Source organism: Plectropomus leopardus, chromosome 6 (assembly GCF_026936395.1).
Source record: "Plectropomus leopardus strain MGB_pleo_1.0 chromosome 6, ASM2693639v1, whole genome shotgun sequence".
Taxonomy (NCBI): domain Eukaryota; kingdom Metazoa; phylum Chordata; class Actinopteri; order Perciformes; family Serranidae; genus Plectropomus; species Plectropomus leopardus.
Window position 1 is genome coordinate 30,580,517 of NC_142181.1, and position 14,444 is coordinate 30,594,960.

General features: G+C 38.7%; 1 protein-coding gene across 7 annotated transcripts in view; it reads left to right on the forward strand.

Annotated features, from left to right (window-relative positions):
* nectin1b (nectin cell adhesion molecule 1b) overlaps positions 1 to 14,444 on the forward strand; it is a 217,034-nt gene that overhangs the window by 69,100 nt on the left and 133,490 nt on the right. For all 7 annotated transcript variants that reach the window (XR_015776847.1, XM_088079198.1, XM_088079201.1 and 4 more), the window contains exons 2-4: positions 2,309 to 2,680; positions 5,694 to 5,993; positions 9,216 to 9,333. Coding sequence is in view for 6 of the 7 variants with exons in the window: in XM_088079198.1 (XP_087935324.1) it covers positions 2,309 to 2,680; positions 5,694 to 5,993; positions 9,216 to 9,333 (790 nt within the window). In the remaining variant the exon portion in view is untranslated. The remainder of the gene's footprint in view (positions 1 to 2,308; positions 2,681 to 5,693; positions 5,994 to 9,215; positions 9,334 to 14,444) is intronic.

The window sequence follows — 14,444 nt, forward strand, 5'->3', positions numbered from 1 at the left end:
AAAATCACAAAAACAACTATTTTGAGCAATATGAAGAACATGATTGTGTACCAGATTATCAATTGATTTCTAGGGGCAAAATGTTTGTATTTGCACTTCACATTTAGATAAACAGAGCAATGCTTTCACTTCCATGTTGTGCTTCATTCCTGCTAATGCACAAATCTTACAGTTCTTCCAGGATTACTCAGGCTGCTTTTGTGATTGTTGCAGCCTGAAAGCTTTTCTGAAAAAAAGCGTTTTAAGATGCCATATTTTGAGGCTTTTTTTTTTTATCATAAGATGCTTTTTTTTATCATGAGAGATGCAGTATTTTTAGGCATTTTCAGGAGTTTGTATTTTTTGTTAAGTTACATTTACATATGATGCGTATTATGATATAATGCATTTTCAGAGCCAATACTGGTGTAAAACAAAACAAATGTAGCAAAATTGTAGCCGCTATTGTCCAGAAACTTCAAGTTCACAGCAAAAATACAAATACCTTAGGCCCAAGACGAGCGATGTGCTTCAAAATAAAAGCACCAGTGGTTATACTTTGATTTATTTAATTAAAACAACACTTTATTATGACAGTTGCTACCTTATTTGATTTTATTTAACTGTAGCTAATATGATAACCTTGTTTTTTTAGTAGTTGACGGTAGTTTAGATGAGATTCTAAACTTTCAGGATATATATTGTAAATTGCAATATATATATATATATATATATATGTATATTATTTTTAAGCCATGTCACCCAGTCATAACTGGTTATTTCAGTCTGTCTTTGGGAGCTGGATTGATATGGTATCATGCTGGCCTTCATGCATTCATTTGTGCTGCAGATTTTGGTGGGTTTTGTTTTGGTTTAACAAGTTAAAGTTTGGTGTTGCCTTACGCTGCAGTCACAAGTATCATGAACTCTTTGCATATGATTTGTTCTTGCTTACATCCCTCGTCCTGAATGAGAAACACTTCCAAACAATGGATGATCATCTGTTTCAAGGGACTAGCTCTTTGCCCCTCTTCTCCACACATTTGATTTTCATTTTGCCTGTCTCCAGCCGCAACTCTTTTGGAAGTTTTTCACAGGCTGCCACTGCTGGGTGCACATGCAGCAGCATGACGGCTCCCCAAAGGCGGAGCTTGCATTTTATTATTGCAGTCGATCATTTTTATTTAACTGTGGGAAGCCAAACTCCTGACTGTGATAAATATTTGACTTATTGTGCAGCTCCACATTAGGACTCGGATTGAAGCAACAGTGAAGGTTCAGAGCCAAAAGAGGAGCTACAACAATATTTTTCAATAATGAGTCATACACTGATCTGTTTTAGATTAATCAATTAATTAATTAACATGTCATAAAATAGACAAATTTCAGTTTTCAGTGATAAAAAGGAAGCAAATTCTCTCTTTTGAGAGGCTACAACCAGCAAATGTTTGGCATATTTGCTTAATAAAAGACTTCATTAAGTAATCAGTAAAATTGTTAGTTGATTTTGTGTCAGTTAGTTGTTCCTGCACGAGTGCCAGGTTGTACACATATGATGCGTGTAGTAAAAAGCTGGTGGGCATTAGAAAGAGGGGAGTTTAGTAAGAGCACAACATATGCATGAAAGATTAAACCACAGGCAAGTTTACACAAGGTCCGTCCTTGCTAATTGACCTTTTTTTTCTGCTACCAAATTCCCCACAGGCTCAGATAGTAGGGGAAGGGACATAATTGCTGGGTTTTTATATAGCTTATGTGTGTGTTTTCATTGTTTTAAGTGCTTAAACAGGACACCACATTGTTCCTTTTAATAGGAGCTACAGGCAGTCATTGAAGTATTTGTGAGTAAAAAGTAATTAAAATTACAATGGGCTAGCCAGTATGTTGCCGGGGAGGTGGACGGGGAGCGCAGCAGACGATGACTTGGCTCCAACTCGCTGCCCTTGTACTCATTCATTAGTGATGCATTGGTTCTCGCTCGGCCTTTCCATCTCATCAGAAACAGTACCCTTGTGCACAAAGACAGGGGTGTATAGATCTGCCCATTATGTTAATAACTCCCCCGGCTTTTCCACACAACCACCATGTACCAACTCTTTGCACGGATGTACACGGAGCTTCTGTAACATAAGGGAAGTGCACGGCTGAATCCGTGAGTTTGACTGCGAGTGTTGTGCGTGCGTGTACTACCTAGGAGCTGTATGAACTCCTTGACTTTCAGTGCATGTACTTGCTATTGACTAGAGTGCTTTGCTTGGCCTTGGACACTTGTTAATCGTAATTAAATGTTTGTTTTTTTCCTCTCTCTCTTTCTCTCTGTTACTTCTAGCTGGCAATGGGCAGATGGTGCAGATGGACTCCAGTAAGTCTGGCTATGTGGGTTCACAGGTGGAACTGCGCTGCATTTTCATCAACAGTAACCCACCAGTCAAGATCTCTCAGGTCACCTGGCAGAAGCTCCTCAACGGCACCAAACAGAATGTGGCCATAGCCAACCCGGCCCTTGGCGTGTCCGTCCTGCCGCCATTTAAAGAGCGCGTCAGCTTCAAGCAGGCAGCAGTTCGTCATCGTACGCCCTCGCTGGAGGACACCACCATCGTGTTCTCCAATCTGCAGCTGTCTGATGAAGCTGCCTACATCTGCGAGTATACAACATTTCCAGCAGGAAACCGGGAGAACATGGTCAACCTCACTGTATTTGGTAAGAACGTGTACAGAACAGATGTTACATTTTTGGAGATTATTACTAAACACTTGTGTCTCAGCATAAACAAAGGCCCCACTTTATTGATGTAAATCTTAATAATCTCGGTTTTGTTCTGCTTAGTAGTCATGTCATTTGTTTCCTTCTTTATCTTCATCTGATTTACCTCAGTTGAAACAGTAGTTGCACATACAGCAGGGGGTTTGAATGTTTAAACACACATTTCTGCCATGCCACTTCTGGAGGTTACAAACTTTAAGGGCTTGACCCTTTACACGTTGCATCAGCATTTTTAATAATTTGACTGATATATTGCTTAAATTTTGCTTATCTGTAAAAAGCTCCAAAACGTCAACTGTTAATGAACTAAGAAAACAGCCCAACGCCCTAATTTAGCTTTGTGAATTTTTCATAATTAAATTGTTTCTTAAGCTTAAGAAGTGGGAGAAGTTTCTCAATCCATTGATTAATCATTAATCCTTCAGTTTGTTTTAAAATTCAAAATCACTGAATTTGGAGATGGCGTATGGTAAATTAGAAAATGCAATAATATTCAATTCCACAAACTTATTACTTTAGCCCTTTTTACACATAGATTGCACTATAGGGCCACTATGAAGTCCCTTCTTAATGTCTGCTTTGCATTTTTATATAAAACCAAACAACAGCTGCATCACTCTGCTCCAGTGTGAGATTTTAGACAGCATCCCGGCATCGTGGAAGCAAAAGAGGATCAATGTGACATTTAACACAACAGCATTTAGTATCACATATAACATACAGGTTTGCAGCGCTTTACAACAATAATAGCTTTGAAAAGGCAGTGTAAAAAGGGTTGTTGATGACCAGGTTTGCATGTGCAATAGAGCCAGTTATTACATTTTCTAAGCGTTGGCCTCTTTTTTCAGTTATTCCCAATGGGGAGAAAGCATATGCGTTCACCTAAAGAAAAAGCATTGTGCCCAACATCTTTTTTCAGAGCCCTCTGGCTTTTTGTGAGAACACTCCAAGTGTTTCTAGCTGAGCTTTTCAGAAAGGTGCTGGTGATGTCATTTTCACTTCTGTCTATCCTTAGCTGCACGATGTGTGTCAGAAACTGTCACTACAAAGACAGAGAAGCCCATTTGTGGAAGCCAATCTGCAAGATACTGAATTTGCCAATGAGTAATGGTAACTGTGTAGTGTTAAGTTAGGTTCCTAGCTAATGATAATGTCAAGATACAGTTTCCATAGAAACAAAACTCCCACACAGTGCTTCATTTAAAAAAAAAAAGAAAAAAGTCAGTGCACACACAGCCTTAGTCAGCAACTAATAATTTTCAAGCTTCAACATGTAGCAGAACAAAGATGGATTGTACCATATAATCATATCATTGTTCCAGTGAGTTAAATACAGTATATATCAAAATGTTTTGAGCCAAAAAAAGCAGAACAAAACTCAGGTTGTAAACTTAAGCCTCAGCTGAGGAGTCATTTCCTGGAACATGTTATTACTGGCCTGAAGAGAAGTCAAAGGGATCTAATACCTGTCACCTAAATTTGGTTTCTCTTCCACTTCAGGCAGATATAGAACATCTTTCTAAATCAGATAACACACAGGGTCAAACTGACACCTCCTGTTTAGAAAAAGGCTAAAAGAAAACACTTTTACAGCTCGGCTCCTCACTGTTACATTGCCACAGGCTTTGTTGTAAAGTAAAGTATCTTTGGAACACCTCAAACCAGATGCTGTTTCTCTGTTTGCTGCGATAATCGCATTGTTTACAGTTAATCTCCCAGTCTGTGATGGTGAGTGCCAAACTGGGTTGAGTCTGTGAAGCTCTCATTCCATTTAGGACATTGTCGCTCATACATATTTTTCTTTTCATTTTCAGGGTGTTGCATACAATGAAATGAAATGGCCTTTTCTTTTGCTGTTGATCACAGAAAGTAATAGTACACTCTTGGTACGACTGAAAATGTTTTAAACCAGCATTACATCCTTTTTTTGTTGTTGTTTTTCTCTTTAAAAACCAGAAAATATATTTGAAAAAGTAAATAAAATAATATAAAGTCATATAGAATAAATAAATAAATATTTATTTGTGTGTGTGTGTGTGTGTGTGTGTGTGTGTGTGTGTGTGTGTGTGTGTGTTCAGTGTTAAAGTAGAAATACATTTTGACAAACTCATGATGTGATGATTGGGGTGACTTGTTTAACTCTCAGATCAGACCATGTGGCCTTTTCAAAAATAGGAAACGGCTGCAGAGCAGTCAATAAAAATGGCAGGTGAGACGTAAATCAATAAGGCCACTTCAGAGTGTGTAATTTGGCTTGAATAATCTCATTTTGTGGAAAAAAGGAGCTCTTGAGACGCAGTTTATTTTGGCAAGAGGCAGCATTGAAGAGGTTGTGTGCAGACTCTGATTAGATATCTAATTAGAAATTAAGTGTTGGTGTGTTTTCCATTAAGTCCCAGTAAAAGAAAAAAAAGCACTTGGCTTAAGTACTCCCTGGTGCCAGAGCTTCTTGTCAGCTCAGAGTCCCCATTTTGTGTCACTGAGCCTCCCAGGTCTTTTTAGGCTTCTGGGGCTCAGTGAGCGTCAGGAACCTGTGCGCAGATAACCAACCGGCGGCGTTCAAAGGCGCCTCTTCATGGCCCATCTCTTTCAGCTGCGCATTCGCTCAAGCTCAAGCTTTTGATGTACTAAGAGTAGATTGCTAATTGGCAACTCACAAAGGATTCAAATTGGATGACTGTGCATTTGGGTAAGCAAGTGGGTTCTACATCTGTGAGAGCTTTGACAACTGCTTTGGGTTTGAGGAGGGAGAGAAGCAAAACTTCGCCTGATTTGAGTTGCAACGCTGTTTTCATCTCTTGTCCCTTTTAGTTTAATGTACTCCGAATAGCTGATTGTAGGGGAAGTCGACAGAATTAGACTCTGTAATGAGATGGAAACTGAAAGAAAAACACAAAATCTCAGTTTAATGAGCATTAATTCCATTTGCTTTATCCTCTCTTCTCCACAGCTCGGCCTATGACACGTATGACCTTGACAACACCCACGATCGTGGCCAGGGCTCAGAAACGCAAGATGACTGTTGCTACTTGTGTGTCAGCCAATGGGAAGCCCCCAAGTGTAATCAAATGGGACACCAGGTTGAAGGGCGAAGCCACTTTCCAGGAGACTCGCAACCAAAACGGAACAGTGACGGTACGGAGCAACTACGTGGTGGTGCCGAGCCGCGAGACCCACAAACAGAAGCTCACATGTATCGTGACATACCGGAATGAAAACATCAAGGACAGCGTGGTGCTCAATGTTCAATGTAAGAATCTCTTAAAGCTCCTGTATTAAGGCTTTTCTTTTTTTTAAAGTACTGTAGTATCTCTGCAGAAAAATAGTTGATCGTTGAGTCTCATTACCAGGTCGTCAAATACTAAGACTTTAGGTTTTGGGTTCAATCCAACTACATTGTAAAATCTGACTAGTTGATCTTACTTTAAAAAGAAAATGGAAACAAATTATTCTAAAAACGGAATATTGATATGGCTATTAATCTTAATTCGTAATGTTTCTTTATATCTAATTTGTAGTGATTACTTTATGTCTAATTTGTAATGTTTACTTTATATCTATGATAAAGTTACTTAAAATTCAGCTGCATTTACTTAATTTTGTGGACTTGCTACAATTTAAAAATGAAAAGTGGAATTATGTTGTTTTAACAACTTCAGTAAACTAAATTAGTCTGACTAAACTTGATCATGAAAAAGAGGATTTTGCTGAAGTTAGGAGATCTGTGAGTTCTGTTTTGTTTACATGTTTAGGGATATTCAAATATGACTGACTTGTTTGCAACCTACAGAATACAGATAAACAGCACAGAAAAATTGGTTTACTGAAGTTAGAAAGATTGATTTAAGTAAGTTTGTCATTTTTAATTTGCGACAACAAAAGTGAGTAAAAATTTTAAATTTTAAAAGTGAACTTTACAATTAGATATTAGAAATTAATAACACTTTTTAGAATAATACAAAAATTGTTGGAACAACTTATTTTTATATATATATTAAGTCAATTTAAAACGTGTATCTAAGTACATTACACCTCAGAATTGCTTTTAGAGAATTTGGAACTTTTTTGGAACAAATTCAAAGTTCATTAATATGGTAAGTAAGCTTTTAACAACCATATTTAAGAACAGACATTTGAAGTTGATTCCTCATAAAAATTAAGTTTTTCACATCATTTAAAGGGAATTTCAAAGTGTTAAGCACTGTTACTAGAATTATTAACACATGCTTTTAAGTTGATTACTAGCAAAATTAAATTGGTCCAACAAATTTTGCCACATTTTAAGAGAATTTTAATGTGTTGATAGCTCAGTTTCCTTGTTGATTTTATGTAAAATCAACTTTTCCAGTGTACTAACCCCAAGCCTCTGTATTTGACTACCTAGGAATGAGACAATCAACTATGCTTTTCCAGAGATACCTACAGTATTTCAGAAACTCTTTTTAAATGAGCAGTTGGTTTAAACTTAATTGTACCAGGATTTCATGTTCTCATGCACCAGCATGTTGTTTATTGCTGCCAGAGTAAACTGATCACCATCGTTTACAGTCAACATGATCCTCCTGCAAACACAGCTCAGAAACTTTCCCAGTTGCACAAAATCAAGAGATAAAGAGGCAAATGAGCTGCTGAGTGTGCACCAGACTCCCACTGAGAAAATGATATTTTAACAAAATGTTAAAAAAATTTCCTGATTTGTTTATTTTTTTATTTATAAAAAAAGATTCATTTGGAAAAAAAGTAACCATTGCCTCGTTAATCACTTACGTGTTCAGAATATGAAGCAGTTTGCTGCCTTTTTCTTCTACTCCTACACACCCATCTTACAGCTGTGTTATCATTCTGTTAGGGCATGGTCACACATGAACAAAATTAACACCAGCAAATATTTGCCCCCACATTCAATTTCATTCAGTTCGCTTCTGACTGGCAGTCTAAACTCAAAGTTGCACCCTCAGCGTATAGCACAGGAGTATGCGTGAAGGAGACCAGCTGACATCGTTTGATGTTGATCATGAAAAATATAAACTGATCCATATGTAAGATGCTGCCTGGCTGGCAGTGAGTTGGGAGCATAGACTGTAAATAAAAATGGACAACGCATCTCCACTAACCCCAACTGTACAAAAAAATGGCCAAAATGTTCCAGGAACAGCCCCTGCTATCAAGTTCCCACCCATACACCCATCCAGCCAATCATGAGCAGCACCATAGATAGCAAGCACACCGATTGGCACACACAGCTGTCAATCATGTTGTCAAATCTCCTTTTTTTAAGCATCAAATAACTAATTAAACCAAATTTATCAGAGAAAGGAACACTGAAACATATTTCAAGGTGATGAGAACTACCTAAAATGACAGAAAATGTATTTCATGTGTACTTTGAGTTTTTAGTTTGGCCCATGTCCCTTTCACTAACATGTAGGGGGCGGGATTTATGACCTATAGTGCAGCCAGCCACCATAGGGCAACTAAGAGGTTTTGGCTTTGCTTTTGGGGAGCTGTCATGTAGTCCGGAAATGAGTCAGCATTTCAGCGCATCCGGTTTCCCCATTTTAAAGTCAGTGGGATTTTTGACAGGGTTTTTGGTTTGATGTATAAAATCAGGCCTGTGGTTAACACAAAACTGAGAGACTTTTACATTTTGTTCTATGACATAAAATACACCAGCAACCCCACTTGTGAACTTTGAAGCTTTTATGTGTCTTTGGAAAAGCAGTGTTAACAAGTAACTAAATGGAACTACAGAAAGTCATCCCTAAGCCATGCTGCAAGTGGCTTTACAGTCTGGTTGTCATGGCAACGTCAAGTCATGAGACTGTGGTGTAGTGCATGTATAGTCTTTAACTTTAGCTTTTTACCTCTGGTGATTGCATTTAGGCTTCAAAAATCCGAAAAGTGGTGCTCATTTGTGAAGATTATCTTACTGAACAAAATGTGTCAGTATCATAAATGTTTGTATGCCACAGAGCTTATTTTTGGGAATAATCCAAAATCCAAAGGAAAAATCCTATAGGCTTTTTGACGAGGGAACCAGGTCATTTCCATGTAAACCCACAAAAAAGCGTCATCCCTGGGGAACTCTATATACAGTCTATGGTCAGGAGACAGGCATGAAATATAGGAAAATGTAACCATAACATCATATTTTCTTGGTATTTATTAACAAGCTAGCTTTCCATGTTCGTCACATGTGGCACTGCACACATTCAGCACGAATATCAGGCAGGCGATTGTAGCTCGCATGCATTCGCTCATGTGTGACCGTGCCCTTATACTTTCCCTTTTCTTCACATGCAAACAGTATTAACCTCTAACAACTGTAATGTCAACAGTGTTAAGAGTGTGAATAAATGTTCAGCAGTTTTTAGCAATAGTGAAGTTGCCTCGGCAGAGCTCCAGAAATACAACAGAGTTTCTGGATAATGTTGTGACAGGATAGACTGACTTCAGTGTGCCTTCCTTGCAGACGAACCTGAGGTGAAGATCGAGGGCTTTGATGGGAACTGGTACCTGAAACGTCCAAATGTTCAGCTGACCTGCAGGGCCGATGCTAACCCCCCTGTCACGATCTACCAGTGGAAACTGTGAGTCTGACTAAACCCTTACAAAAACCCCTTAAGGTTCTTAAGACAGCATTGCTATGTGTTATTTCTCTCACGTTAGGTTTCTGAGTATGGGGAAAAAAAAAAAAGAATTGTCTTTGTGGAGGGCTTACTAAAGAAAGCAATATTACAGAATGGCTCAGTCGAACGGAGTTTGCTCTTTTCCAAAATGTGTTTCAAGGCATATACACTATATATATATATTTATATACTAGAAAGTAATCTTCAAAGATAAAAAACACACCAATCCCCTTCATCCTTTCCAGAAATGTGTCTCCGCTTATTTGTCTGTTTATAAAACGTGTAATGAAGATAAGGTTTGGACCTGAGGCGCAGCACAATGGTCCTATTACGGCTGCAACACACACCCCTATCTGCCTGATGGTCGCAGATACTGCCAGATAAATGCAAACAGAAACATGCTTTGCTTTGCTTCTGGGGGTTTCGCTTTGAAGTCTGAGGACCTGCATACAGGTAGTGGGGGGAAGAAAGCGTCATTGTTAGTGCTGTTGTGTTGTGCAGAGGGCAGCAGTTCGTCTCTAACACACGAGGCTGAGACTGAAAGCTGGAGTAGGAGCTGTGGATTAGGGACCAACATACCGCTGGGCTGACATCAGTGTTTTTGCAGATGATCACTCCAAATACATGAGCAAGACGAGATACAAACATGTTTCGAGCTCCCGGGAGGAATCACCAAATAACCTTGGGTTTGATGTGCTTGCATGAAAGTTGGTCATGCGTAAATTATGTTGTTTTAATATAAGACATGGAAGGAATACAGCTCGAGTGTTTGCTGTGATTTGCACTGATCGAGCTCTGATACAAAAAAAAATAATGGTGCAGCTGTTTGAATATAAATCAACTTTTCTGAGCATATTACGCTGTTAAATGAAAGTATTATATGTAAAATTGAGAGATAAATGTAGCAATTTGTCGCGCAATTGCCCAGTGAAGGCTGGGTTGAGAAATATGTCATTGGATTTGAGTGGATGTGGATTAATAGACCATTGTGCCCTCATTGTATCTACTTACGGGCCACTGTTGGATTTTAATGAGACATGGGAAGTTTTTTCCCTTTTTTTCCTCCTCTTACACATAGATTTCGTTCTCGAGGCAGAAACACTGATACACACACAGCAGCAAAAAAAGACGACAAGATAGAGAAGATTTGACCTGCTTGGTTTTTTTTATTTATTTCAGGGGCAAAGAGAGATTTAGGGAGATAGGGGAAGATAGCGAGAGAAGAGGAGGAGGGTGAGGAGATGTGATCTAGAAAGACGAGGGCACTGTGCTGACAGATAGGAGGGGACGGCCATTGCTGCACTGAAAATGAGATGCCAAATCTGTTGTGAAGGTTCCCCTGGGCTCCACTGTGGAGGTCAGCACAAGGCTGTGACGGAAGGATCCGGAACAGGCCGGCAGGATTGCATCACTACAAACACACACGCGCGCACACACACACACACACACACACACAAACACACACAAGAGGTGTAGCCAAATCTGTTAAATATTAATGTCTTTGATACAGATCAAAATATTTTCCACTGACAATCAGTTGTATTTATCTAATTTAATGAAATCAGGAGTTTGTATTACATGTTCTTGTTTATATATATATATATATATATATATATATATATATATATATATATATATATATATATATATATCATTTGCTTTGTAATTTTTGAGAAATATAAAAAATGTGTGTATTGGCATAAATAATAATAATAATAAGGTATACACAGATATATGTCAACCTGCATAATAATGCTTTTACACATTAACCGATGAAACATAAAATGAGATACGTCCTAGGGTAGAGAAAAAAAAGACAGTATTGTGACCTAGAACAAACCTAACTTCACCTAACTTAAATCCCAGAAGTGGAGTTTCAGCCCCCTAATGCTCATCATTTTTTCCAGATCTTTTAAGGTCACTGGGACAACATGTACAAACTCAGAGAACCAAAAAAGAAATCGAGCAGAAAATCTAAATTAATAAAGATAAATTACATTTGGGCTCAAAATTGTTTGCCATAATATCCCAGTCCATAGGGATACATGCAGTGCAACTCTGCAGACTTCAGGGCATGTGCGTGCCACCACCTTGTGGTAGTAGGCAAGGCTAATACTCACCACTTGTCCTTATTGTTTTTGGAATTGAAAGCATCTGATGTTGTAATGTTACGATCTGCTGTACTGCAGCTCAGCCAATAGCAGCCGTAATGTAAGTTGCGAAGAGATAAACATCTGGGGAGCATTAACGATGTGCACTGTTTTGCTATATGACAACAACATAGGTTTTTAATGACAGTGAAAGTATGAAAAATTAGTGCTTGATTTCTGTTATTCAAGCTGCAATTCCACCTTGCAACCGCAGAGTGGCGTTGTCCGTGTTTTCACTTTTTGACTCCATGGACAGAAGATGAAGCAAGTATTTTTATATGAAACTGGCATGGGCAGTGGGTGAATGAGACAAAGTTCTCAGTCAGTCTCTATGTATGGCAGATCTCCATGCCAATGTGCAGTTTCAGACTGATGGGGCAACCCATCGAGGAGAAAACTGGATGCAGACAGACAGACAGACAGATGGACGGATGGAGTTTTCTGCATTTTATAGTAGGATTTATGTACTTTCAATTCTACATTCTGCATTGTGTGGAATGTGCAGGAAGCCTTGGCATACACATAATCATCGAAGAAAGCATCCGAGCATCTTTGATTTTTTATTTTTTTATTTTATTTATTTATTTTTTTCCTCTTGGAGCACAATGCCAGAGCTATTTCTCAAAATGGGTTAATGGGGAGCTGTAGCGAAATAACAGAGAGTCTACTTAAAAAAGGGACACACCCTATTTGAACTTTATTGTTTGCTTTTGAAATGTTTGTTTGTAGGGCATTCTTCACTCACCATGCTCATTTGTTGAGTCTGTTTTAAGTGCATAATGGAGTTTTTCAGCGAGCACAAGAACTCTAAGAGGGGTAAGGGAGGGCTGAGGAGTTGTTTATGATCACAAAGAACTCAATTACTTGTGTGCTACGATTTCAGACTTTTCTTTTTTCTTATTTTCCCTGAAAAGCAATACTCCAACACATATCCTCTCCCTCTGCAGTGCATTGTCAGTTCCTCAAAGATATGGGATTCTGTAAATAAGAAAGCAGTATTATTGTTATCGCTTCATGTTGCAGGGTGATGCCTCTAATTAGCCAACTTACTTATCGCTATTGTGGAAATGTGATCCTATTATTTGTGTCCATTAAAGGCCACTGTAAAGGAAGTGTCAGTTCAATTCCATGGTCACTAATACTGTGTTGCCCACAGCATATTAAATGTGTGTCAATTCATATCATGTCTCTTCTCTAAAACCCCTTTTCCACTGAACAAAAAAAACCCTGCTTACAGCCACTAACATCTGGCTTTTTCATGCAATGGGAAAGGTTACAATCAACATTCACACCCAAGTCAAATGACTCTGCAATAGTCACAGGTATATATCGCCTCCTGCGCTGATTAGCATTAAAGTAAATAAACTTAACTGGCGAGATGCAATGACATATGGACACTAAATACTGTCTGTCTCCACCTGAGCAGCACGAAAACATCAATCCAAAATTAGTCTGCACCGAGTTTGAAAGAGAGACTAAATAAGTAAGAGATATATAAAGAAAAGTAACCATAAAGTTTTCACAGACCTCTGTCCATGCTGCTGTCTGCTGTTCACCTCCAGCTTGTCTGTGACGTTGGAATCAGATCAGATCAGATAGACAGACGAGAGGAGCAGCTGTCACAAGTGAATGCAAACTTTTAGATCCAGCAGAATAAAGTTACGTTTCACTTTCAATGCGCCTGACATTCTGCTGCTCCATTTATGCCTAGAATACACTTTGTGCTCCGAGAGTTTGGAATATATACTTCAAAGGTGCTCCTAATGAATGGTCCAGCTCCAAAAATAGAAAATCTGTTTGTGTTGGCAGATGTTTTTATCATGGCAGGCTGATGAATAAAATAAATGAATGTGTGGGAAACCCTGCAATAGCTTGGGATAAAATTCGCTGAAAACCTAATGCTCTTTTAAATTAAATTTAAGTTGGGATTATTGCCCATTTTATTTAACGAAAGCAGATAGTAAGTATTGCTTATGTTGTCTGTGGCTCCTCAAAGATTCACATTAAATATTACACATGAATGTATGAACACTTTTAGTCCACCTAAGCAGATGGATGTTTGATTAAAGACACTGTCTTTTAATGCTACTTATTTGTTAGTTTGAAGTCCAGAAATAGGTCTTTTTTTTCTTATTTTAATGAATATTTTAATCTCTTTTAATCAGCTGCCTGTTGCCAATGTGAATTGTTGTATTTTTAGACTTGATTATGAACAACAACATTTAGCTCTTTAAGCACATACAGTCTGTTTTCCTGCATTCACGTTTAAAGCCGCCTCCACACAATCATACAGTTTAATGTGGCAGATAGATGGAAAGAGTGTCCTTGAGTCCCCTCACCCAACTCTCCGCGTACACTCATCTGTACTCACACACATCACATACATGCATGCACACGAGCAGGCCAGTCATCAAAGAATCTGCATCACTCTCAAGCTGTTTGTTAGCCTTTCATTTCGCTGCCCCTCAGGCTCTACACACACATTCAGATGTCTCATACAAATGCAGACATCTCTGGTCACCGCAGAATCTGTGGTGAATCGCAGTTTGCCAGCCTTTCATTTCTGCAGCAAATCAATTGGGGCTTTGCAGAACTCAGCATTTGATAGAGGCTCACAAGGCAACTGATTACTGAATCGTGACACACTGTGTTGAAGGGTTTTTGCAGCTCCATTATGGATGCGTCGCCAGGGTGGCCAATGAAAAACAACTGGACCATAAGCTGTTTTTGTCACTTTTATTCTGAACTATAGACACTGGTCTTTTTATACGGACTTGTACTCTATATCCACTCCACAATATGCATGTAACCACATATGGATCATCTGTTTGTAATTGACATTTCATGATAGATTAACAAGCAAATAGCTCGTCACCGTGTCTCCTCCGCCCGTCACTCGAGAGCGTTGTCGAAAGCCTTTTT